Source organism: Myotis daubentonii, chromosome Y (assembly GCF_963259705.1).
Source record: "Myotis daubentonii chromosome Y, mMyoDau2.1, whole genome shotgun sequence".
Lineage (NCBI taxonomy): Eukaryota > Metazoa > Chordata > Mammalia > Chiroptera > Vespertilionidae > Myotis > Myotis daubentonii.
In genome coordinates, this window is record NC_081862.1 from 4527061 (window position 1) to 4554579 (window position 27519).

The 27519-nt window shown below is 43.0% G+C and overlaps 1 protein-coding gene and 1 long non-coding RNA gene across 2 annotated transcripts in view; one reads left to right on the forward strand and one right to left on the reverse strand.

Annotated features, from left to right (window-relative positions):
* Positions 1-12678: 12678 nt before the first annotated feature.
* Positions 12679-27519, reverse strand: part of LOC132225635 (lysine-specific demethylase 5D-like) — a 31068-nt gene continuing 16227 nt past the window's right edge. Inside the window, 13 exon segments of the mRNA XM_059680702.1 lie at positions 12679-12894; positions 12896-13033; positions 13137-13336; positions 13457-13535; positions 14018-14085; positions 14088-14480; positions 14483-14615; positions 14768-14914; positions 15058-15234; positions 15657-15795; positions 16201-16361; positions 16363-16563; positions 17494-17590. Coding sequence (XP_059536685.1) covers positions 12679-12894; positions 12896-13033; positions 13137-13336; positions 13457-13535; positions 14018-14085; positions 14088-14480; positions 14483-14615; positions 14768-14914; positions 15058-15234; positions 15657-15795; positions 16201-16361; positions 16363-16563; positions 17494-17590 — 2149 coding nt within the window.
* On the forward strand, positions 24223-25288 carry LOC132225545 (uncharacterized). Its single transcript, XR_009450966.1, has 2 exons — positions 24223-24983; positions 25166-25288. It is a non-coding gene; the product is annotated as an uncharacterized LOC132225545 (long non-coding RNA).

Genomic DNA, 27519 nt, shown 5'->3' on the forward strand with positions numbered 1-27519 from the left:
TAGCCTATTCACCCCTAACCGCCTCTGCCTTGCTCTGCACCTGGGACCCAGGATTTCTTCCTCCAGCCAGTTGCAGGCACCTGGAACCCGGTTTCCCTCCTTCTGGTCAGCTGCAGGCACCCAGGGCCTGGGCTGGCTTCTTCCGGGCTGGCCGAAGACGCAGGGGACCATGGATGGGTGGCTTCACCTGGGCTTAAGCCTCAGGCACTCAGCACTGTGGGGTGGGTGGCTTGTTCCTCTTCCAGGTTGCAGGTGCAGGTGCAGGTGCAGCCACTGGTGCTCAGGACCATGGGGAGGGTGGCTTGTCCCTCTCCTGGGCCATAGCCCCACCTGCTGGCACCTGGGACAGTGGGCATGCGGCTTGTCCCTCTCCCAGGCCACAGCCTGGCTTGTCCCCATTCCTCTCTCCCCAGTGTTGAGTGTCTGAGGCGTGAAGGCATGAGGGCATGACAGCCCTTTGCATAATAGCTCTTTACATTATGTGCTAGTGGCCTGATGCACAAATTTGTGCACATTGAAAGGGAATTAATTAGAAGGAATATTTTAATATCACTATTTGCCAAGTCCTGGGTGCAGGTATCTGGCTTCCTCCTCCCTCCTGTCAGAGTCTGTAATGGCGCCCATAGGGTTGCAGTGTGAAAGCTAGTCCCCTGAGGGGCTGCAGGACTCTCCCGAGTTCCGGAGTCCTGCAGCCCCATGGGGCCAGCACCGTAGGGGACACAGGGCTGGTGAGGAGGATGAGAGTGGTGGCCTGGCTCTAAGGAAACTGCCCTGGCCCTCCCTGGGTTACCTCTGGGTTCCCCCGTGAAAAGGGCCAGAGGTGTCAGGGCTGAGTGCGGAGCCAGAGATGGCAACAGTGGAAGAAGCTGTCCTGGCTTCCTCTATCATGGCAGATGGATTGCGGCAAACAGCAGAACATGCCTTAATGGGAATGTCTCTATCAAATGAGCTGGGAGGGGCTGTTTTAGAACATGGCTGCCTGACTACCAGGGTTCCATGTTCTGTTGGGCTCCATTGTCAGGAAGTGAGGTCACTGCTCTTGTTAGAAAATGAAATCATTCCTCTTGTGTGGGGAGAAGCTCAGGGTAAGGGGCCAGGCAGTGACCAGGGAGGTTTTCTGTCATGTTCATAGCCTAGGTCAAGGCTGGGGGGTGAATGTGGAGTGTGGGCAGATTCTGCTACCCCAGGTTTATCCCAACACTGGAGCTGAATCTCATTTCCCCCGGATGGAGGTGGAGTGGTGATGATGCCCTTTGCCCTAATGTTTAGCCCATGGATTGGCGCTTGGCGGGGCTGTTGGATTCCCAAGTCTTGGAGTCCCCCAGTCCCGTGGGGTGACTCCCCCGCATCCCAGAATCCTGCAGCTCTGCGCCAACCCCATGGGGCTGTGGGATTCCCCTGATGCACCTCCTGGTCAACTTTCCTCCAGCGCCCTCATGCATGCAGCGTCAAGCCCAGACCTGCCCACCTGCGTGTGCGCAGCCATCTTGTGATGGCATGAGGGCATCACGGCATGATGGCCTGAGGACCAACTAGGCTTTTATTAGTAAGATAGGATATCTTCCATTGATTTCAGAGGAAGGAAGAGGGAGACAGAGATAGAAACACCAATGATGAGAGAGGATCATGGATCGGCTGCCTTCTGCACACCCCACACTGGGGATTGAGACCACAACCTTGACCTCCTGAGTCATAAGTTAATGTTCAACCACTAAGCCACGCCTGCTGGGCTCTTGTTTTTATTTTAAAGTCGAGAGAATTAACACTCCAGGAGTCAACTTGCCCAAAACAGCCAAGTTATGCTGTGGCAGAGACAGGGAGAGGGAAGGGGATTAGTTCTAAACACACACTCATGAGGCCTCTGTGTTAATCGGTTCATCCAGGGGACGATGGGTGGACAAACACTGACTCTGGCTCTTCAAGCAGCACTTTTTTGTGGTACTCAGATTCCCTGCATGACCCCCACCCTCCCTATCTGTCATCAGAGCTGAGGTGGGTGGAGGATGGAAAGGGCCATCCGTGGTTCACCTGGTAGGGAACATGGGAGGAGGAGGGTGGGGCAGAGATGGGAGCACCACAGACCCCTATTGGGAGTTGCATGCAGTGATCTGGATGCTGACCTCCCTGTCCCACCATCTCAGAAGCATTTCTTTCTCTGGAAGCACTGCAAGCATTGCCTTAGGCCAGGGGACTTGAAGCTGGTCTTGGCCAGCCATTCTGTTCTGTGGTGCGGGATCCTCTCTGCCCTGGAAACTGGAGTTGGGGATGGAGTCTGACCACCTGGGCAAGCCCTTTGCATTGGACCCCGAGGCTTTTGTGTCTCGTGTGACCCAGTTCTGGGCACAGCTGATCTGTGGGTCCACAAGGGGGCTTCATTTTCCTAGTTTTCAATGTTTGCTTACCATAATACTGTACATTCTGCTGTGTTGGGGTTTTTTGTACCAAAAATAAAATTGTTTCCAATAAGTACTTGTCAACATTAAAAAGAGCTTGGTAGGGGGCAGGGGTGCATGGAGGGATTAGGGCAGGCAGACAGGAATGACTTACCTCCTGGATGTCATGGTGGGAAGCTGGTCATGAACATTCCACATCCCTCGTGTGGAGCTCAAACTAAGGTCTGGGTTTTATAGTCACATCCTCAAAACAGATAGGATCCGACCCAAGGCCCCCTCCCAGAGACCCTGCCTTCCCAGGGCCAAGCCAAGCATGGGACCTCCTTCCCCCTACTCCCCTCCACATTGTTCCTCACGCTCTGGCTTCCCTCCAGAACACCACAAAGCCTCCACCTCGGTTGCCACAGTTTCCACTGTCTCCACATTGCCCCTGGGGAGAGTGCTGTTGCCTCCTGCTGTCTCCCTGCTTCCTCTTCCTCATCTTCTGCTCCTGACACAGAAGCCAGAGGGTCCTCATCTATATCCCTGGTGCCGCCCTCTGCACTCAGGGGATGCCAGGTTCTCACAGGCCCTAGATCCCTGCAGAATGTGCCCCCAGACCCAGACTTAACCTCCTTCCACTCAGCCTCTTCTCATCCTGCTGCCCCTCTATGGGCTGTCCCTCTGCCCAATGCCCTTCTCCGGGTATCTGCATGCTCTCCTCCATTCGTCCACTTTCCCTCAGTGAGCCTCCCTTTGCCCCTCCCTCATGGAGGTGCTATGTGGCATCATTCTCATGCTTTTCTGGTGCCTGTACCCTCTAATGACTGCACCTCACATCTATACAAGGCTGTTTCCTCCCACACCGCATTCTCTCCTGGCAGAATGCATGCTCCATAGGACAGAGTGGCTGGCTCCCTGCTGCTCTGTGAGCACCCAGGCATCTCATGGGACACAGTGGGTGCTCAGTCAGTGATATGGGTTGAGTAAGATGCTCAGGCAGTGGCGCGAGGTGTAAAGGGCATTGGAAGGCAGACTCACTGGGAGTTGAGGGCTATCAGCTCTTGGCACAGCACTCAGGGCAGGTTGTGGGAGCCAGTTGTTCCTTTTCTTGAAAGAAGGTGGTATAAAGAGAATGAAAAAGGATCAGGGTGTGTTTTCCCTCAACTACTTAAAAGCTGATGACCTCATTTCATTATTACAGCTGTGAATGGAAACCCTTAGATTAACCCTGTGAGGTGGGTTCTGGGATTATCTGAGATTCTGTGGAGAGTATATGGTATTCACCCGCCACAAGGATGGTGCTTAGTAACCATCAGCTTTTAGTGCTGTGATTTGTGCACTGGTGGGGGCTGGCCTATAGAGATCAGCCTGCTGTTGGAGTGCTGCTCATCCTGGTCAGCCAAGCAGCTGTGGACCTGCCCTCTGAGCAGTTGGTCTCTCTGTGAGAGCACTGCACACTGACCACCAGGGGGAAGCTCCTACTTTGAGCATTGGTCTAACCGTCTTTCTGATTGTTGTGCCATTTGGTCATTGGGCTTTTATTATATAGGATTTTAATTACCCCTTATTAGATGTATCATTAATGAATATGTTCCTCCATAGAATGGGTTCCTTTAGAATTTTGAGGATGGTATCTTTTGCTGTGCAGGAGCTTTTTATTTTGATGAGGTCCCATTTATTTTTCCAGTTTCTCTTGCCCTAGGAGATGTATCAGTGAAAATTCTGCTACGTGGGATGTCTAGATTTTACTCCCAATGTTTTCTAGTAAGATTTTTATAGATTCGCCAATTACATTTGTCTTTTTATCCATTTTGAGTTTATTCTGGTATATGGAGTAAGTTAGAGGTCTGGTTTCATTTTTTTGCATGTACCTTGTCTAATATTCCCAACACCATTTATTGAATATTAAAGGCCTAGTGCACAAAATTCATACACTGGTGGGGGTCCCTCAGCTTGGCCTGTGCCCTCTTGCAGTCCGGGACCCCTTGGGGGATGTGCACCTTTGGGGATCGGACCTAAGCCAACAGTCAGACATGCCTCTCGCAGTCCAGGACCCCTCACTCCTTACCACCCGCCTGTTCGCTGCTCCTTACTGCTCGGCTTGCTGCTCCTTAGTGCTGTCACAAAGGCAGGAGAGTTTCCTGCCACCACTGCTGCACTTGCCAGCTCTAAGCCTGGCTTCTGGCTGAGTGGCACTCCCCATGAAGTGCACTGACCACCAAAGGGAAGCTCCTGCATTGAGCATCTGCCCCCTGGTGGTCAGTTCTCATCATAGCGATCAGTTGTTCTGGATGTTCCGCCATAATGGTCACTTGTATATTGACTAGTGGCTCGTTGCATGAAGATTTGGGCAATAGGCCTTCCTTCCCCTGGCTGCCGGCACCGGTTTTCCTCCGGCATCTGGGACCCAGGCCTTTGGTCTGGCCGCTGCAGCAAGGCTTGGCTTCTCTGCTTTGGCTGCTCCCAGCCCCTCCTTTTTTCCCCCAGCTCCTCCAGCAGAGCTGAGGAAGGACTGGAAGCCTGGGTTGTCCCTGGTGACCTAGGCCCCAAGAAACTCCTTGAGCAGAGCCCAGGACCCCAGCCCCTCCTTGAGCAGAGACCAGTGCAGACTGGAAGCCTTTGTTGCCCCTGATGAACCAGGACCCCAGCTCCTCCTTGAGGGGAGCTCAGGGAAGAATGGAAGCCTGGGTTGCCCCTGTGACCCAGGCCCCCAGCCACTCCTTGAGCAGAGCCCAGGGTGGACTGGAAGCCTGCCCCCAGTCACTCCTTGAGTGGAGTCCAGGGCTGGCAGAAAGCTTGGCTTTCTCCTTTGCTGGGAGCAACCCAAGCCTCCTGCTGGCTCCAGCTCCATGGCCACCGCCATCTTCAGTCTTTACTCTGTGCCTGCATATGCAAATTAACCACCATCTTTGCAGGTGTAGCAGAGTGGTGGAGTGATGGTTAATTTGCTTGTTTATTAGTGTAGATACCTATTATATAGATACTTAACTCCACTGTATGCTCTTACCTTCTTTGTCAAAGATTAATTGAGCATAATGGCTTGGGTCAATTTCTGGGTTCTTTATTCTGTTCCATTTTTCTATATGTCTGTTCTTGTACCAGTACCAGGCTGTTTTGAGAACAGTGGCTTTGTAGTATAACTTAATATCTGGTATTCTAACCTCTCCAATTTTATTCTTCTTTCTCAAGATTGCTGCAGCTATTTGGGGTCTTTTTTAGTTCCATGTAAATTTTAGATTTGTGAAATATGCCATTGGTATTTTAATAGGAATTACATTGGATTTATAGATTACTTTGGGTAGTATGGACATTTTAATGGTATTGATTCTACCAATCTATGAACATGGTTGATTCTTCCATTTCTTTATGTCTTTTTTCAATGTCCTGTAGTTTTCCAAGTACAGGTCTTTTTACCTCCTTGATTAAGTTTACTCCTAAGAATCTTATTTTTTGCAATGGCAAATGGGATTGTTTAATTTCTCTTTTTGAGATTTCATTATTGGTGTATAAAAATGCCATGCATTTCTCAGTTAATTTTGTATCTTATGTTGCCATATTCGTTTATTAAATCTCTTAGTTTTTTAAAATGTAATCTTTAGGTTTTTCTATGTATAATATTATGTCTCTGCAAATAATGGCAGTTTACTTCCTCTGTCCCTATATGAACAACTTTTAGTTTTTCTTCTTGTCTGATTGCTGGGGCTAGGACTTCCAGCACTATCAACACTAATAAAAGAGAAAAATGGTAATTGGCGTACGACGATACCCTTTTCATTGGCTAATCAGGGCTATATGCAAATTAACTGCCAACTAAGATTGGCAGTTAACTGTCAACAAGATGGCGGTTAATTTGCATATGTAGGCACAATGCAGGGAGGCGAAAGGGAAAGCAGGAAGAAGCCCCCTACCACTGACAGTGATCCGAAACCCAGGGGGGAGCTAAGAGCTGGAGGGCAGGGCAAAGGCGGCCCTGCGGCCGCCTTTGCCCTGCCCCCCTGCCATGATCGGAGAATCAGGTGCCTTTTCTGCCCTGGCCAGTGATAGCAGGAAGTAGGGGTGGAGCCAGCGATGGGAGCTGGGCACGGTCGAAGCTGGCAGTCCCAGGAGCTAGGGGCCCCTTGCCTGGGCCTAAAGCGAAGCCCACGATTGCGGGGCCGCTGCAGCTGTGGGTCCCCGCTGCCCGGGCCGGACGCCTAGGCCAGAGGCGTCAGGCCTGGGCAAGGGGCTGATCCTGCGATTGGAGGGTGATGGGGGTCAACGCCTGAGGGCTCCCAGTATGTGAGAGGGGGCAGGCTGGGCTGAGGGACACTCCCCCCCCCACACACACACAGTGCACAAATTTCGTGCACCAGGCCCCTAGTTTTATATAATAAAAGCCTAATATGCTAAGTGTCCAGTCTGCCAGTTGTCTGTTCAACCAATCAAAGCATGATATGCTAATGATATGCTAAAGCTACTCAACTGCTTGCTATGATGCACACTGACCACCAGGGGGAAGTCAACTGCTAGACCAGTTCCTATGATGTGCATGGACCACCAGGGGACAGATACTCCATTAGCTTACAGCTAGGGTCCAGCCAATCTAGATTGAGGGAGATGGGCCAGACATGCCATGGAGCCCTCCCATAGCTGGCTAACCTCCTGTGTCCTTCCCTGGCCCCGATCGTGCACTAGTGGGGTACTCAGCCTGATCTGAGCCCTCTCACAATCAGGGACCCCTTGGAGGATGTCAGAGAGCCGAGTTCAGCCTGATCCCACAGGCCAGGCCAAGGGACCCCATTGGTGCACGAATTCATGCACCAGTCCCCTAGTGTTGAATAAGAGTGGTTAAAGTGAGCATCCCTGTCTTGTTCCTGTTCTTAAGATTTGCCCATAGGAACTCTTTTAGGTTTGCCAATTGAGTATGATGTTCATTATGTTTTTCGTATATACCCTTTTTGTTGAGGTATGATCCCTCTTTGCAGTTTTGACAATTTTTATCAAAGTGTGCTCTATTTGTTGAATGCTGTTTTTGGTATTTATTAATATGATCAATTGATTTTCATCCTTCATTTTGTTTATGTGATGCATCACATTTATTGATTTGAAAATACCATTTGAGTCTTGAATCCTCAAAATAAATCCCACTTGGGTCTGGGGGATTTATTCCTTTTAATGTATTGTTGCATCTAATTTGCTTATTATTTCATTGAAGATTTTAGCATCTATGTTATTCAAGGGTTTTGTCATATAAGTTTGTTGCTTTGTAATGTTCTTATTTGGTGGTGGAATTTGGATGACACTGACCCTGACATCCTTTGAATAGTTTGAGAAGTATAGGAGTTTGTTCTTCTCTGCATGTTGGTAAAATTGGCCAGTAAACTCACCTGTTCCATGGCTTTTATTTGCTAGAGTTTGTTTTATTTTACTATGACTTAATTTTCATTAGTTATTGGTTTACCCAGGTTTTCTGATTCTGACTGAGATTTGGAAGATTATATGTTTCTAGGAATTTGTCTGTTTTGCCCATGTTGTCCATTTTGTTGGCATAATTTTGTTCATAGTATTTTCTTACAAACCTTTGTTTTTCTGTGGTGTCAGTTACTTCAGCTCTTTCATTTATCAATTTGAGTACTCTGTTTCTTGAAGAGTCTGGCTAAAGGCTCATCAATACTATCTATATTTTCATAGAAGCAGATCTTGGTTTTATTGATCATTTGTATTGCTCTTATTTTAGTCTCTACACCATTTCATTTCTATCTGATTTTTTTATTTTCTTCATTCTACTTACTCTTGATCTTTTATTGTTGTTCTCCTAAATCTTTTAGTTGTAGAATTACATAGTTTGAGTTTTTTCTTATTTCTTGAGATAGGCCTGTAATGATATCAACTTCTCTCTCAGGTCTGTTTGCTTTGTCCTGGAGATTGGGTTTGCTGTATGTTCATTTTCATTTGTTTTTTTTTCTTGATCTCATCAATAACCCATTCATATATATAGAGAGAGATATAGATATAGATATAGATATAGATATAGATATAGATATAGATACACATGTACATATATATATACACATATGTACATATATAACCCATTTATATATATATATATATATATATATATATATATATATATATATATATATACACACACATATATATAACCCATTCATATATATATAATCTAATATGCTAAGTGTCTGACCAATTGGTTGACCATTTGGTTGACCTCTTGAAAAGTTGATATGATGCATACTGGCCACCAGGAGGCAGATGCTCTGACAGTAGGTTAGATTGCTGTTGGGGTCTGGCTAATTGGGACTGGGCAAGATGGAATGGGCATGCCCTGGAGCCAACCTCACGTGGTCCCTCCCCAGCCTCTAAAATATTTCTTCTAATTAATTTCCTTTCAATGTGCACAAATTCGTGCACTGGGCCTTTAGTTGTTTAATAACACACTATTTAACCTCATTAGTTTGAAGATTTTGTTTTTCCTATAGATTTCTAGTTTCATTCCATTGTGATCTGAGATGCTTGATGATTTAAATCCTCTTGAACTTATAGAGACTTATTTTGTGTAATAAAAGAGAATGTCTCATGTACACTTGAGAAGAATGTATATTCTGCAGCTTAGGGGTGGAATGTTCTGTAAATATCAATGAAATCCATTGCATCTCATGTGTTGTTGGTCGCTGGATTCCTTGATTTTCTTTTTTTTGTCTAGGGGATATATCCAGTTATGTCAGTAAGTCCCTTACCATGGCTGTATTGCTGTGGATCTCTCCCATAAATTCCTTGATATCAGATATAATATTCATTTTTTATATATAGGTGTTCCTATATTGGGTACAAATGTTTACCAGGGTTTCATATCCTTGTTCGATTGATATCTTTAGTATTATTCAGTGACTTTTGTTATGGCCTTCATTTGAAATCTATTTTACCAGATATGAGTATTGCTACTCTAGCTTATTTTTTTTCCCATTTAAATTTTTTTCCCATACCTTCACTTTTATCCTTTTTGTCTTTCGTTCTAAGGTTGATCTCTGATAGATTGAATATTGATAGAGATATATAGATCATGTTTTCTTATTCATTCAGTTACCCTATGTCTTTTGGAGTATTTTATTAATTTACATGTAAAGATTTTATTTCTTGAGATAGTCCTGTAATCATATCAACTTCTTTACTTGTTAATATCATTACTTGTTTATTGCCAGTTTTATTCTTTATTCTTAATTTGTTCTTTTCTTAATTCTCATCCAAGGATATTTTTCCACTGATCTTTAGATAGAGTGGAAGAGAGAGGGAAAGATAGAAATATCAATGTGAGAGAAACATCAATTGTTTCCCTCCTGCACACCCCCAGACCAGGTCCTGGGGCTGGGAGGAGCCTGCAACATAAGTATGTGCCTTTGACTGAAATGGAACCCAGGACCTTTAGACCTACAGGCCAATACTCTATCCATTGAACAAAACTGGCTAGGGTGCCAGTTTTATTATTTATACCTATGTTCCTTTCTCTATATTTCTTATTTTTATAGCAGTACCTGTAACATTTCTTGCATTGTAGGTTTGGTGGCGATAAACTCATTTAGCCTTTTTCATCAGGGAAGCTCTTTATTTTGCCTTCAATTCTGAATGATAGCCTTGCTAGATAGAGTAGTCTTGGTTTCAAATCCTTATTTTCATTACTTTAAATACTTCATGCCATTTACTTCTGGCTGATAATGTTTGCTACGATGACTTCAGCTTACAGCCTTATGAAGCTTTGTTTCAAGTAACTGGCTATTAATATTCTTAGTCTTAATGTTTGCTATTTTAATTATGATGTGTCTATGTGTGGTTGTCTTTGGGTTCATTTTGATTGGTACACTGTGCTTCTGAACTTGTATCTTTTTCCTTCATCAGCTTAAAGGAAGTTTTCTGTGATTATTTCTTCAAACAGATTCTCTATTCCTTGCTCACTTTCTTCTCCCTCTGTTCCTCAATGATAGTAGTGTTGTTCCATTTCATGTTATCCCGATGTTTCCTTGAACTATCATCATGCTTTTAAGTATTTTTTCTTTTTGCTGCTATTTGTTTTTTCCTACCTTATCTTCTAATTCACTTATTCAATCCTCTTCTTCATTGATCCTTTTATTTGCATTAAATATATATATATATATATATATATATATATATATATATATATATATATTTAAATATATATTTTATGGATTTTAGAGAGGAAGTGAGGGAGTGACAGAAGCACCAATGATAAGAGTCATTGATTGGCTGCCTCCTCCACACCCCCTACTGAGGATCAAGCCTGCAACCTGGGAACGTTTCCCAACTGGGAGGAGCCCATGACCCCTTGGTTCATAGACTGAACTACTCTAGCTAGGCTCCAGTATATTCTTGATATCAGATATAATATTCTTCATTTATGCCTGGTTCTTATTCATGTTTTCTGTATTGTTTTCATGATGATATAGTCCACACTAAGTTTCTTTTTTATTTTTATTGCTTAAAGTATTACAAAGGGTATTACATATGTGTCCTTTTTTTTGTCCCCACCCTTGACAATCCCCTGGCCTCCCCTTCCCCCCAGTGTCTTATGTCCATTGGTTATGCTTATATGCATACATACAAGTCCTTCGGTAAGTTCCTTATAGTTTTAAGTTTCTTAAACATCTTTATAACCATTACTTTGAACTCTAGGTCTGGTAACTTTCTTACCTCCATCTCATTTAGGTCTTTTACTGGTGATTCCTGCTCTTCTTTAATTTTGGGGTTGTTTCCCAATTTTAGTTGTCTTTGTGTTTCTATCTATATATCAATATACTTGATATGCCTCCCAGACTTCATGGTATTGGCTTTTTTAGTATATGTCCTGTGGGACTCAGTAGTGCAATTTCTACAATCTCCTGAGCTGGATGTTCTAGAAATGACACTTTTGTGGATTACTTGGGGTCTCCTGTGGTAATTGAGTCTTTATTACTATTGCCCCACTAGTGTGTGATCTCTCCTCTCAGGGTAGCAAACTGTAAGGCTTAGCCACAATAACATTGTGATAGCTATTGTACATGTACTGACAGGGTAAAACAAAACCAAGCTAAAAAAGTGGGAAACAAACAAAAACATATTAAAGATCCCAACAACAACAGCAGAAACAACCATAAAAGAAAGAGAAATAGGAAAGAGAAAAGATAACAAGAATAATAAACAAAAAGAGAGGAAAAGTTAATAGGAATAGTAAAATAAAAAATAAAAAGAATATGAGAAAAGGGACAATAAGAAGATTTTGAAAGAAAAAAAAAGGAGAGAAAAATCAATGTACAGTAGAAAAGGAGGAAGTATAAAGGTACTGGAATCTTTTCTCAAAATATTTTAATATATAAGGAGAAAAAGGAAGGACTATAGGAAGGGGTTGAGAGATGAGGTACATTTGTCTTTGTGAAGTTTTATTTGCCCCAGTCTAGAATGAAACTGGCTTAATAAATCAATCACTGTATTCTGGTCCCAGTAATGCCTCTGGCATATGTTAACGTAAAAAAAAAAACATTGAAACCTGTAAAGAATTTTTGGTGAGTTTATTTGAGCCAAACTGTCAACATATGCTGGGAAGCAGAACCTCAACGAACTGAGATAGTGCTCCGAAGAATGGCGGGGTTACAATTGTATTTATACATTGCAACCAAAGGAGGGACATAGGTGAGTTACATGAAATTCATTGGTGATAGATTAAGGAGGAGGGATAAAGTAAAGTGGGGAAACCTCCGGGATTGGACAAAAAGTAAAATGATGGACAGGAACAGTTAACATGATAAATGAAGGAATCTGTGGTATCTGTCCTGGGCCCAGCACACCTGGCTGTGCCCTTGGGGCTCCATAAAAAGGGAAATCACAAGTTACCCAGACATCCCAAGGACATGTTATCATAGATGCAAAAAGACAGATAGGCTCAGTTACGGTAAAGGTGGACCTTGTCAGTGAAGATACTGGCCTAGGACGAAACTGCCCACCATAACTGCTTTTAGTTAAAGTTTAATTTCAGACCATCCTTTGTGATTACTTTAGGTCTCCGAGTTTGCAAGACTGCCATGCAGGCCTCTCCTGAGCTTGTCAGGTCAGCATGTAGCCCCTTTTGTCCACACATAAGACTTCCGGGAAGAAGAATACTAGATACTATGTTTAGGACTTGAGCCTAAAACACTGCCTTTACTAGTTAGGTTATTAGAAACTCTGAAGGGACAAATTCTCAATAGGAAATAAAGTCCAGGTAACAAATAGGACTAGCAGGCAGCAAAATTTTAAAAAATCCACAAACACTTTTGTGCTGTTGTCACAACTCTTGCTGCTGAGGGTAGGACAAGAATAGCAAAAGAGTTACAGAAGGAAAAGAGGTTGTGAGACCTGAATCCTTTTGTCCTAAGTTATTTTGGTTCCCGTTCATTATGTGACTATGGACTGTAGAATGTGTCAGGAGTATATTATCATGATCTTCTTCCTCTTCATACCCTTTCTCCTCTTGAACCTCCTCAGGTTTAATTCTTGAGCACCAGGGCTTTTTTTGGCTCTACCTCTTCTTGAACAAGATCCTGACTCTTTCTACCCAGATTTACTTTCTGCTGCTGCTGTTGTAGCTTCTGTAATGTCTGGACCCTTGTCAAACTTCCTTGATGCTCAAGCTTCTCCACCTAGAATCATATACAGAGAAGAAAAATAAGTTGTAGGCCAGTAGTCAGGCTTGCACTCTCTACCTACTTGGTGTAACTTCTTGGCTATGAACTGCTGTCTTACCTCTAAAAGTGTATGAATCTGTTTAAGGTCTGGAGGCTGCCCAGCCTGCAACAATTGCCAGATGCTATTGTGTTCATCCAGTCTCACCTCAAGAAGATCCCCCTCCAGCATGAGCTCCTCCAGTGAGTCCTGGGTCTCCTCAGGCAGCTCCAATATGGGGCCAGTGAACTGTGGCAATAGTGAGGATAGTAGCCCCAGGTTTGGGTGGATTATGGGACAAGATAATTTAGATATTTGCCTCTGGCTATATCCGTAAAGCCAAAAGACCATATATTCAGTAGTAATATCCAGTCAACAGCCTATCCACAGCCCAGACCTACCTGTTTTCCTTAAGCCCTGTGCTAATGCTACCTTCTCAGGACTGGTCAAGATATCTCTATTCTCTGGCAACCTTTGAACCTGCCAAGGAGAGCAAGAATGGATTAACAGTACTAGAAGAATTAGGCATTATTCTTCATCCTCTAGTGCAGTGGTTCTCAACCTTCCTAATGCCACGACCCTTTAATACAGTTCCTCATGTTGTGGTGACCCCCAACCATAAAATTATTTTTGTTGCTACTTCATAACTGTAATTTTGCTACTGTTATGAACCATAATGTAAATATATGATATGCAGTATGTATTTAGGCGACCCCTGTGAAAGGGTCATTCGACCCCCCCAAAAGGGTCGCGACCCACAGGTTGAGAACTGCTGTTATAGCACTAACCAAGGGACCTGTCCACCTCCTGGAGGAGAAAGGCAGACACAAACTGAGAGAAGGCAGGGATGCAAAGTGGAAGGATGAATGAAGATAAAAAATGAGATAATAGTGATAGGACTTGACCCAAAATAGGGGTAATGCTAGGCGATAGAAGTTCAACGGCTGGGTTGCACAATTTACCTTAGGTATATTCTTGCTACTGACTTCTTTGACAGGCCCAGAGGTGGGGACTGAAGGATGGGTGGGGTCTCCTTGAACCTGTGTTCAGCCTGTAGCTGTTGATGAACTTCAGAGAGTCTTTCCAACAGAGTCATCACATTTTCAGAAGCCAGAGCCTGTCTGCCATGGCCTTGCCAGACAATGGCTCTTTCTGTGAGGCACTGAAGGGCCTCACCCTCAGGCAGCCACACAGGCAGTCTCTTCAGACCTACTAGCAGTGCCAGGACAGTCTCCAGGCATGGGTGCTGTGAGCACATGCACAATGGACACAAAAATTTGATGTTCCATTCCCACCAGGCCAGCAGTGGGGATGAGGTGGAACTGGCCCTCAGGGAGCTGAGGAGGTGGGGTACTGGAACACATTGCCCATGGAATCAGTCCTGACACAGGTCACATTGTATAGTTCCCACCCCAGCTGGCACAGACCACACAGACAGATGGAGGTTGCAAAGGATGCTGTGGTTGATGATGCTAGTCGGCCAGGCTTGGTGGAGTTGGTGTGTCGCAGCTGCAGGATACCCTCCTTCTCCTTCTGTTCCCCCATCTTGAAAACCACAGTCTGTCATGCCCAAGATAGGGGAAGAAGTCAGTAGTCCTCCCTTCTTTGGTACTATTAACACCCTACTTCCAAACTAGGAGAACTGAGGCCCAGGGAACAAGTGGTCACTCAGGTCATAAACTTAATTACCCATTTGGGCCCAAATCCCTTACCACAAGGCCTGGATCCCTGAGGTCCTGTGCAGACAATCCCAGCAGCTCTGTGTCAGATTGACATAATCCAAGTTCTTTGTCTGTCCACCGGTTGTACCTGGTACTATCTGAGCTCAAATTTGCACATGGGCAAATCACCTGAAGCAGGAAAACAGAGAAGAAATGACCAGGGTCCCCCAACCTCTTTCTCTACTCAGCACACAACACTCACCTATGTAATCATGAGTCATCTCAAACCAGCCAGGCCAGGAGGAGAATGGATGGGTCAAGGCCTGAGGTCTTATCTACAGCAATATATAACTTGTATTCTTCAGGAAGGTCTTGGAGGCCTTCTTTCTCCAGTAGTGTGCTATCAGTACCTGCTGCTCTAGCTGTCTCAGCTTCTCAAGACACACAGGTAAGTCCCGGCCAATAGCCACTAGCCCCCCCACCCCCAAGTCATCCAGGCAAGGATAGTGGTCACCATTCTGACACAGGGGCATTAGAAAGCTCATTAAAATTATGTCACCAACAAGTATATCTTGACTGCACTGAGAAATCTTGAATATTTTCCTGTGCAGTAATATGTCATTAAGGAAAACCTACACTATTCTGAAAGAGCATATATTCTGATATGCCTTTCTCCCAGAATTCCTAGTTTCACTGCCTCAAAAAACAACAATACCCACTTAACAGGCCAGTTATTTGTTATGCTTTGATTCTTATTGACAGTGTCCGCCTAGACCCATATATATTTCTCTTCTTTCACTGTTATCCTAACAACTACAGTTCCTTTAGGCCTCCCTCAACAGGCTACCTCCTTTTTCTAACCAAACCCAATGGAGTTAAAAAGTCAAACTATCTTTTTTTGCCTGAACACCAATAGAAAGATATGAAACAAGGTCCTCACTTGGATCTCATCCACATCAGCTATCCATGCCTGTGCCTTAGTCAGCACTTGTTTGAGTGCCTCAATGTTAGGTAGGTGAACAGGGATGTTTTCTGCCTCATGAATTATGGTTTCTAGTGTAGCTGGTCGATATTTCTGGCTAAATGTAATGGAGAAAAGAGAAATACATCTTTAAAAGTCACAGGTATACAGGGCATATTTTTGGTCCTATTTCCTTGCCAAAAGCATAAGCTGGGAAAAATTGAACAGGGTAACAGACCAATAATTGCTGAAGTATGAGGAACTCTCTAAATAGTGAGGCAGACATGTGAGTATTTTATAAGTCAGGTGCCACATCTGTGATCTAAGAACTAACTCAGTCTAGGAATATTTCCTTTAATTACTGTTTTGACACAGTAGGAACATTTATGTAACTGGATGCCAAATCTTTACAGTTTACCACATGCCTAAAGAGAGTCTGGTGCCACTGAACCCATATGTAGGATCACACACAAACTCTGAAGACTAGAGTCAGGGTACATATGGGAGAAAGGCTAAGTCCCACCTGGCTTCCAGGCAAAAATGAGCTTTTTCTTCCCAGTGCTCCGCAATGGTCAGCAGCTCCTGAAGCTCAGCCTGAGTCTTGTCCACAGAAGGGCTGGAGGCTACCTTGGTACCCCTAACCAACAACCCCTGCATGATAACCAGAGAGCCCCTTTGAGCTAAAAGGGGCCACTGCTTGCTTCACTTCATCTAGCCATCCTGCCTGTTCCACCTGCTGCTGGAGCTGATGGGCTTCAGGCACCTTAACACCCAGCTGTTGCCCCCTCTCTAACAGTGACTGCAATAGCCCTAGACGGGGAGCTGTGAGGCTAGCTAGGGCCTTCCTGGCCTCCACTTGATAGACCTCCACTTGTTCTAGGATATCCTGCAGAGATATAGGATAAAGAAAAAATTAAGTCACCTGGAAAAATGAACCACCTGGACCTGGTCTGCTACTCACCAACCTCCAGTGGCCTCTTACCCTGCCTGGTCCACCCCTGATTGGATTCTCCCACCCCGATCAAGGGCGGGACCCAGCCAGCCAAACTACCCCCACTCCATCCTCCCCCACGGGCCAGCCTTATCCCTGATCAGCCTGCTCCACCACAATAGGTCTGCAGCCCCTCCCCCCAGCTGGCCTCACCCCTGATCATCCCACCCCCACCTCAATATGGGGAGGGGCCGGTCGTCCAACCTCCTGCAGCCCCTCTCCCTGCCCAGCCCCACCCAGATTGGCCCCCCACCCCAATCACCCATGATCCCTCCCCCAGGCCGCTGGCCCCTGGTTGGCACCACCCACCCCATTCGGGGGTGGAGCACCCCTCCCCCCAGTCAACCCAGCTCTGATAGGGTCGGATTGTGGCAGGCTGGCTGGCCAACCTCCTGCTATCTCCTCCTCCTGATAGGCCCAGCCCCAATCCTCCCGGATTGGGGTCGGGCTGCCCAGACCCCACCCATGCACAAATTTGTGCATTGGGCCTCTAGTAGACATATATTGATTTACACTTATCTTCAACCATGCCCTGAGACATGTGCTTGATAGGTCCGGTATTTACTGCACAACAACCTGCTTTCCTGTAATTATCTGAAAAGTTCTCGAGACTTTTTCTGCTTACCATTTTGTTTGGAAGGCCATCCCTTATTATAAGCTAACAGGCCTGAGAGAGTATTGGACTGCCCATATCCATAGCTTCTCAAAGAGATGTATTTATAAAGAGCTACATAGAATAATCAGGTTCTCAATTTTCCCTGCTATCTGAGACTTTACTGGTATTTATTTTTAACCAGAATTCCAGCTTGTCAGGCCCATCCTCACCTTGACAGCCCTAATCTCATCCATAGCACAGGGCAGGCTGCCCATTTGCTCAAGAAGGATGTGGAGCTTTGTCAGGGTCAGCTGTGGAGTTTCAATCCTATGAGTCAGAAAGAAAGAACTCACTAAGTGAACCTTCCAGGGCTATACTTCATGAATCCAACATCCTTATTTCTCCTCCATGTCACAGTAATATCTTTGAAGGTTATCCTCTACATTCAGGGACCATCACCCAATACATTTGTATTTCTTTCAAATACAGAAGTTAAAAATGTTCTATATGAAACATGAATTCATTAATATTGCTATCTTTACTTTTTAAAAAACATAAGTGGACACACTACAATATACCAGTGATGTACTGTAGAAGTTTACACAAGAAATCTACATAATTTTATTAACCAATGTCACCCCCACAAAAAAATAAAGCATTGGTCGGTATGGCTCAGTGGTTACAACATCAGCCTACCACTGGAGGGTTGAGGGTTTGTTCCTGGTCAAGGGTATGTACAAGGGTTTTAGGTTCAATCCCTGTACCCTTTCATGAGCTTGAAGGAGGCAAGCAATTGATGTATCTCTCATATTGATGTTTCTCTCTCTCACTCTCCTCTTCATTTCTCCCTTCCACTCTCTCTAAAAAATCAATGGGACAAAAATAGTATCCTTGTGTAAGGATTAAAAAAAAATTACCCTCTGCATTAAAGAAAAGATTCCAAGTACATTTTAATAGTAAAATTGAAGTCTAAAAACTCTAAAGAAGCCAAAAGAAAACATAAAAAATATGCCATAATTTTTATGAAAAATTTTTATGAAAATTTACACTACAAGTTGATGAAAAACAACACAAAGGTACATAATAGACTGTTAATAAGGTAAAAATCCCTTAATAAGCTAATATAAAGTAGTTTTAGTTGTTTTTTACTAATATAAGATAAATGAAGCATTCATAAGTATATTTTAAAAATTTAAGAAAAGGAGAAACCAAGATGGAAACATAGGTAAACACCTGAAATTGCTGCCTCACACAACCACTTCAAAAATACAACTAAAAGACAAAACAGACATCATCCAGAACCACAGGAAGACGGCTGATTGGAAATTCTACAACTAGAAGGAAAGAGAAAAGCACACTGATACTCTGAGGAGGTGCGGAAGTAAAGTGCTGAGGTACGGAGGGCCTGTGCAGAAAGGGCTGGCAACTGAGGATGTGGTTGTCTTTTTCAATCCGGAGGGAGTCACAAGCTCCTGATTGCTCTGAAGTCCAGTTCTGGGCGAGTCTCTGGGGACCCAGATTCATATGGGGAGAAACTGGACTGTCTGTCATCAGGCGAAACTCGAGGGTGGCTTTCTCTCAGAGGTGCTTGCAGCTATTACCGAGGGACACTGAGACCCAGGGCCTCTTAGGGCAGGGCTGAGGATCAGCAATTGTGGTTTGCTCCATGCTGTTGATTCGCGGAGACCTTGCTCCACCTAAGCTGTGTGCAGAGGCTTTTGCATATGAATGGCCTGGCCCTTTGCAATCTAAAATTACCTAACAAACTGCAGCTGGAGAGACCCAGAACATCCAAAAGAAGGCCCAAGGCCCCATAGAATCTTGCAGAGGCTAAATTAGCACCTCCTTAGAGATCCAAGAGCCAGTGTCCCCAGTGGTCAGAGTGGGACCATCCAGATTACAACCCCTCAGATCCATAAGGGATACACTCAGGGGGCAGACTCAGAGAGCACCAAAGCCCCACTGAAGCCAGACTTGCCCCATAAGTAGACAGCTGATTCTCACAGCCAATTGGCCTGGAGGTCAATTCTTCCCACTGATACCAACAGCAATCAAGGCTTACCTACAACAAGACTGTGCACACAGCCCACAAAGGGGTGCACCAAGAGTGTCCAACTCAGGTAACTATGGAGGCTGAGCCACTGGGCCCTATAGGACACCTAGCACACAAAGCCACTCTATCAACACAAGGAAGCAACCAAAATTCATAGACAAAGAAACAGGTCACAGATTACAGAAATGGAGGAAAGCGAACTACTGGATATAGAGTTCAAAACCACAGTTATAGGTTTTTCAAGAATTTTCTAGAAAGTGCTGATAAATTTAGTGAGACCCTTGATAAATCTAGTGAGATCCTCAAGGATATGAAAAAGGACCAACTAGAAATTAAGCATACACTGACTGAAATAAAGAATATTATACAGAGATTAAACAGCAGACTAGAGAATTGGAAGAATCAAGTCAAAGATTTGAAATATGAAGAAGCAAAAAACACCCAACCAGAAAAGGAAAAAGAAAAAAGAATCCAAAAATATGAAGATAGTGTAAGGAGCCACTGGGACAACTTCAAGCATGCCAACATCTGAATTATGGGGGTGCCAGAAGAAGAGAGAGAGAAAGATATTGAAAACCTATTTGAAGAAATAATGACAGAAAACTTCCCCTACCTGGTAAAAGAAATAGACTTACAAGTCCAGGAAGTGCAGAGAACCCCAAATAAAAGGAATCCAAAGAGGACCACACCAAAATACATCATAATTAACCCCTAGAGTGCCAGGAGCGCTATCAAAGCTTTGAAATGGTGTCCAGTTCTAGATCTGCTTTTATTAGTCATGATGATATTGCTAAATATGTCAATGTAGTAAAGTTTTCCTTAAGTTTTGAATATGTAACTTCATTTACTTGGGATTAATAATTTTGTTCCTAAACTTCTGTAAAATCAGCAAAAATACCTTGGCAATTTTATTTTATTTTATTTTATGTTATTTATTTATTTTTTACCTTGGCAATTTTAGCATAGTTCCTAGGACAGGGGTGGGCAACCTTTTTGTGAGTGCATGCCAAAACCAGCAAAATCTCTGACTCAAAATTCTTCTGCGTGACTACCCAAATTTTTTGAGAATATGTTACGCCTACTTGATTATTTCTTAAGGTGTATGTATGTGAAGAACCTTGAAGAAATAATGAAATTCATTCGAGCGACAAAAACACAGTATATGATGATGAAAAATACATTTATTTTTTAATGTATACATGTACATTGATAGTCCAACAGAAAACTTTATCACTCCATTTGATATTATCAGTGGGACTTTTGCTGCTGCATCACTGATGACAGAGATTTTACATCAGGTTTATATTTTTGTGACCATCAGAGATATGCATTAGCTACTACTTTCATCTGTCAGGCTACTCCTATTATGAGACTTAATAAAATTCATCACTGAGAACAAAGACTCACAAGCATATGTGGATGAAACCAAAACACTGGTCGGTTCTAGGAAGGCAGGGAGAGTTAAGGCAGAGGCATAGAAATTACTCTTTCCCTCTCTCATCCATCCATGTCTATGGTCTTTAAGATAACTTGTTATGTAAAATTATTTATTTATCTAAGATGCACGTACCCTGAATTTATCTGAAAAATAAAAAAGTCAATATTTAGAAAAAAATTGTAAATGGAAAATTATAAGAGAGGGTTTCACATGCCAGTAAAAGTTACTTACTGGCATGCCATGTTTGGCACGTGTGCCAGGGGTTGCCCACCCCTGTCCTAGGATATTGGTTGGCACTCAAAGGGTTAAAATGCCAAGAGCAAAAGCAAAGAGAGAATCTTAAAAGTAGCAAGAGAAAAACAGTTAGTTACCTACAAGGGAGTACCCATACGATTGTCAGCTTATTTCTCAACAGAAACTATGCAGGCCAGAAGGGAGTGGCAAGAAATATTCAAAGTGATGAATAGCAAGAACCTACAACCAAGATTACTTTATCCAGCAAAGCTATCATTCAGAATTGAAGGATAGATAAAGAGCTTCACAGATAAGGAAAAGCTAAAGGAGTTCATCACCACCAAACCAGTATTGTATGAAATGCTGAAGGGTATTCTTTAAGAAGAGGAAGAAGAAGAAAAAGGTAAAGATACAAATTATGAACAACAAACATGCATCTATCAACATTCTGCGTGGAGTAGGGTTCGGTATCTGAAAGAGGAGCCACACAACAAATGAGAGAAAAAGACACGAGATAATTTTGCAATATTGGGGGACCAGGTGGACAAGTCCCGAAGGACTTCCACCGATGCTCAGGCCACTCCAATCTTTTATTGATCTGGAGTAGCCCTTAGGGTAAGGAGGTTTCAATGACACACAGATCAGCAGACAATTTCCAGTAATAGACAAAATATCTGATTAGCTCATCAATAGATTTCCAGGAATAGGCAGAGTATCTGATTAACAATAATCAACAAGGATCTACATAAGTATCTAAGGAATTAAGTGAACTAAGGTGGGGATGCTTCAACTATTATTTCCTAAATTACCTGGGTGGTTCCTAGATTAACTGGGTGGTGCACAGTTCTGACCTTTGCTAGGACTTCAAAGGTTACTAGCTTTTGGGGGTGTCTGTCTAAACTCAGCTAGTGAAGACAATGAATGGACTCTGGCATCTCCCCCTTATTTTTTCTTTAAAAAAATCAAGTATCTGTAGACTAGAAATATAAGAACAAGTCCCAATTTCAATGTCCAACAGTTCTGAGTCCAAGTTTCAATGTCCGACAGTTTGTGTGTACATGCCAGCAATGAAATGTTGGTTCTGGATTGTGCAAAATGCAGGTCCGTTCCTTTCTGGTCTGGTCCTGGGCAACCTGCAGTGACCCACGGCTGCTGACTGCTAGCATGGCAAGGCATCTTCACCATCTCCATCTCTGAACTGTCTCTTCTGTCTTTGTGGCTGGCTTTCTGGGATCCGTTGTTACAGGAATCCACATGGAATTGTAGCTGTTCTCTGAAAGTATACAAACATATTCTTGACCAAAGGTTAAAGGAAAAAACCTTACTTGGGGTCTTTTCTTTAAAATGATCTTCCCTGGCTTACCCTGGCATAATGTGTGTTTTTTCTGGGTTTCTCGCTAACAAAAAAATTTTAATTTAGTAATAAGATCTATTTTCTTACATGGCATTTTTCCACTATATTTTTTCCACTATCCCCCCTTTTTTTGATTTAATTAGAAGTCTTTTTGGAAATTGTATAATGCAGTCTAGATAGCTTTAAATATTATTTTTTTGCACACAAAAAAATGAACCTGAACATGCTTTAATTTCATAGCAAGTTTACCACAAAATGAAAATTTTGGTTAATACTTTTTGAATAATTACTTATCTCAAATTAGCCAAATTTAATTAATTTGAAAACTTGACTTTAATTAATTTGAAAACTATTTTGCTGTCAAATTTAATATTTTAACAATAATCTTAATTTACACTGTAAATATTAATGAAAAGTATCACTTTACATCCTTGTGAAGGCCCAAGCATTCCTGTTGTTAGGCTAGATTTAGACATACGGTCTGTTAGCAAAGCCTCCGTTTATCTGGATTCTGATTTCAGCTGGACCAAATCTCTTTTGTTATTTGGTTCCTGATCTGGGCTGGGCATGGGAAGCAAGAAGCAGCCATGGGAACAGGAGACCTTCCTCAGAAGGGCCGAGTGTTCAAGCCCTTGCACAATTGGGGGGGTGAGGATCTGTGCCCCACCTCTGTTGATCCCCAAGTTTTCTCCTACTGGCCCCCGACTGTGCCTGTCTTAGGTTGCCCTACCCTGTGGGGTCTTACCCGTCTTTGACTACCAGCCATCTCTGGGCCAAGTAGGGTGATTTGAGGTTCAGTTTTGTCTCCTTGGTAGCCTATGTCCCTCTGGCCTCCATGCCCAGCAACTGCCTTTGGATCCCCTCGCCTGCTGGCGGGGTCCCGGCATTGATCATTGGGGAACTCAGTTTTCTTCTCCAGAGAGGGCCCAGCTTATGCCATTGGGCAAGAGTCAGATCCATGGTACCAGCTTTTCATGATCTCAGCTTGAACAGAGAGCTCAGATAATAGCTGTAGACAATTGGAATCCTTTTGGCAAAAAAGGCCAAGAGAGGTCAATACAGAATGCTTAAATGCCTTCCCAGGAGGGAATAAATCCCTTCACAGTCTCAAAATATTTAAAGAATTAATTTGTAAGTTTGTTTGGGATAAATGCACAATATACTGTTGTAAAGCATCAAAAATTAATAAAACTTTGTAGAATAATACCATGTAAGAATATTCTTTGTTCTAGGTCATGACAACTTAAATTTTAAACTCAAGGTTTGGAATGAGGAACCTAGTTTTCAAAAAATAAATTACAGAAGCACAGACAGTATGCTATCTAAATACAGTTCTAGGTAAACACATTATCTAGAGTCCTTGGTAACCTAGGTTAAACTTAGGCATGTTATCTAAATTACAGTTTTGGGTCTAGAACCCTTGAGTGACCTGGGTTAAACTTAGGCACTTTATCTAAATTAAGCTTTGGGTCTCCAGAAAACTGAGTTGACAAGTTAACTGGAGCCCTCTGACCTTGGGATAGCTGTGCTGTCCTTCCCAGGTAAAGGAAAAATGTGCCTTTTAAGATCAGTATGAAACTATAGTTTTTACCTGAAATGATTGTTACCATACTTCACTTTACTGTGCCCCAGTGGTCTCTGGGCTGTTCCTTTTATTCTGACACCAATGTAGCTCCATAGGTGTCTTTCCATTAGCATCACAAGTGAAAAATTTTAGAATAATTAAAGCTAGGTGCAGCCTACCCGAGGTGATTTCTCCATCATCCCCCCTTTTTGTTTTTCAAGTTGGAATTTTAATAAAGCAACCAATTGATCAGCATGTGCATTTCCCTTAGTTAACGGGCTAGGTAATATGCTGTGAGCCCTGATGTGGATGATATAAAAAGGGTATTTTCTCTGCTGCACAATCTGTTGAACTTGCTTAAATAGTAAGAATAAACTTTGGTCACTAAACCATTTCAACCGGGCAGTTTCAATTGTACTTACTAGGCCTGAAGCATAAGAGGAATCAGAAATTATGTTAACAGGCTGTTGGAAATCTTGCAACGCAGCCTTAATAGCTTTTAATTCAATTCTTTGCACAGAGGTGTGACTGGTCAGTATGACTCGGTCAGAATTTATAGTATGACAGGCAGCTTTCCCATTTGATAACCCATCAGTAAAAACAGTTAAGGCTCCAGGAATTGGTTCCTGCCTAGTGTTTTTTGGTATAATGATGGAGGTCTTATATAAAAATTTTAGTAGTTTATATTTTAATAGGTGACAGCTAAGTTCCCCTGAATATCCACTTAGCCCAATTGCCAATTTTAAGTCAGTTTGAAATAACATTTATTCTTTTAACTTTACTTGTCCTAAGTTATGGACAGTAAATGACATTAATTAAATTTCTGATATTAGTCTTTGGGTAAATTTACATAAACTTTGTTTAAGGAGGCAAAACACAAATTATTTAATTTAACTTATGAGGCCCAATATATTGATTTTTAATTTTAGTTAGACATCTCAAGGAAACCTCTTTTTATTTCCTTCCAGACAGCTTTCTTTCTCACACAAGCAACAAATGTAAGGAACATGGTTGCCTTTTGAGATTTTAACAAACACTGTCGCAAAGCTATATATTTCAAGTGATTTTTCATTTATGGTGATTAATTATTGTCAGATTTAGTATTTTAACAACAATCTGTAAATGTTAGCAATTATATTTTTAAAGAGTATACACTTTGGCTTATTTGCATATACAGAGGAATCATGGGAAGCCTTCAGTAACCTTTTCAGAAGAATTTTACTTTACTAGGATTCAATTGCTTACAAGGATATTAATAGGCAAAGCGAAGCAAGTAAATTTAGTATTTAGTAAACTTTTGATTTACTAGGGGTAAACACTGCACCACTTCCAGCCTAATTTAAAATGCAGTAGTGAGGAGCTTTTGCTATTTAAAATTACATCTTAAAATTTCACTGCTGTATTCTAAGAAATATTAAACAAAATAACTTGTTTTGCCCTTTCTCAAAGGCAAAAACTTAAAATATATTTATTAATTTTTATTTGATAAAGCTATCCATGTGATTTCAAGTATATTAAATTTAGCTAAATTAAAAAATCCTTTAAAAAGAGAGAATAAACTTTTGAAAAACATTTCAGGGCCCGTGAAATTTCTCAAAGTCATTCCTTTGTTATAATTTTGAAATCCAACTAGAAAAACCATCAAATATATATATATATGATTTAAGAATTATATACTTATTGATAGATCCTCCCTTCCCCCAACTGGTGGGCAGGGTATGACATAACCTGCAGCCCAGAAATACCTGAGTGACTAACCAGGTACCTTATATGGACTATACATTGGACCACCAATCCACACCTGCCAAATACCCTAAGCCCTTGTCCTATATGGACAATGCAGTAAGCTGTCGGGAGCCATGGCACAAGAAACTCCATCTTAGAAACTAGAAGTCTCTAGTTCCCACTTGCTAGAAACTAAAAGTTCCAGTTCCCAGTTGCTAGAAGCCACGCGTGTCCTGTAGCTAACAATAAAGAATAACTGTCACACACCATTTGTCACATCACAAGCAAATAGCTGCCACTTGCTGATAGGCTATTACTATAAGCTTTGCTACCCACCCCTGCTACCCACCCCCGTCCCTGGATCAATATATATTCTGCCGCTGTAAAATAAAAATTTTGAGGCTTGATCAGATTCTTGTCTTGCCTCCATTCTCTCGTGTCCCTTGTTTGTCTCATTCTCCTAGGGTGTCTCTTCGTTCCCACATTGTTGTCCCGCGGGTCGGGACACTCTGGCGCCCAACGTGCGGCTTGGGGACCCCCTGCGAGAACGGCTGCTTGAAAGCGCCTGGCCAGGCACCCCTTTGAGTCGCTGCGCAGTATTGACTCGCGAGTGAAGACTCAGCATTCAGATCGCCGCAGTTTCGCCTGACCGTGAGATGGATCATTGGAGAGGTAAGCAGCCGAACCTTGTCAAACAAGATTTTCAAAATACCTCTTGAGAGCTTTCACCCTTTTTGGCACCCTCTTTAACTGGCCTTTTAATTTTCTTTGATCTCCCTCCAGTCCACTAATAAGCGCTTCACCTCGCCGTTCGGAGAAGAATGAAAGGTACCCGAGACCGGCAGTGAAACCTCTGAATCACTCGGAAAAGTAATTTTTCTCTGGCCCGACCTGTGTCTCCCTCTCTGGCAAACTCTGAGCTCGCTATGTCTTAGTGGTCGATATCCTGGTATGGGGGTTATACATCCCGACCTATGACACACGAGCAGAGGCCGTAAGGTAAAAGGAGAGCGGTTACATAAGGATCACCAGAGATTTATAAAATTCCGAGCTGTCCTGGCACGGGGTTTATACGTCCCAGAGGCTTACGTGGAGGAGGAGATCTTGAGAACTACCCAGCCAAAAATAATGGGCAACTCATTGAACTCTCATGAGGTATTTCTAGGTGGGCTCAGGGAGTCCCTCAGGACACGGGGAGTAAGGGTTAAGAAAAAAGATCTTAGGCGATTCTTCTCCTTTATTCATGAAACTTGTCCATGGTTTCCCCTAGAAGGCACTATTAATTATAAACGATGGAAAAGAGTAGACGATGCTCTTCAAGATTTCTATCAAACCTTTGGCCCTGAAAAAATCCCTGTCTCCACCTTCTCATATTGGAATCTTATTCAAGATATCCTTAAGGTCCACCCTAAAGACCCTGACATCCAAGACGTTATAAAAACAGTGGAAACAGCCCTTAGAGATAGTTCCCGGCCACCCTCTGCCTGCCCTTCAATATCTGTTGATATCCCTGAGAAACCCACGCGTGCTGAAACTTCCCCTAAAGCAGGATGTGGTGGAAAGAAAAAGGGAGCACATGGCCATCTAATATGGACGCCCCCTCCCCAGTATTCTAATTTAAAGTCTCCTTCTTGTAATTGAAAAGTTTTACAAAATTTAAAAAATGCATCTGGGATTTCTGTTCATGTGTAAAAAGAAAACCTGGCCTGGTAAAAAACCAGCCCTTTGTTAATTAAAAAGGCTAGCCAAGCCTTTCTGATGGAGAAAGGGGCTGCTTCCCTCCTGTAGAAAATTCTTAAAGATTGTGGTCAGTTTACATCTGATTGGTCCAGGGTAGGCTAAACCTGTTCTTCCAGGGAAAACAGCCGCCCCCTTCCTCCCCCAGGCC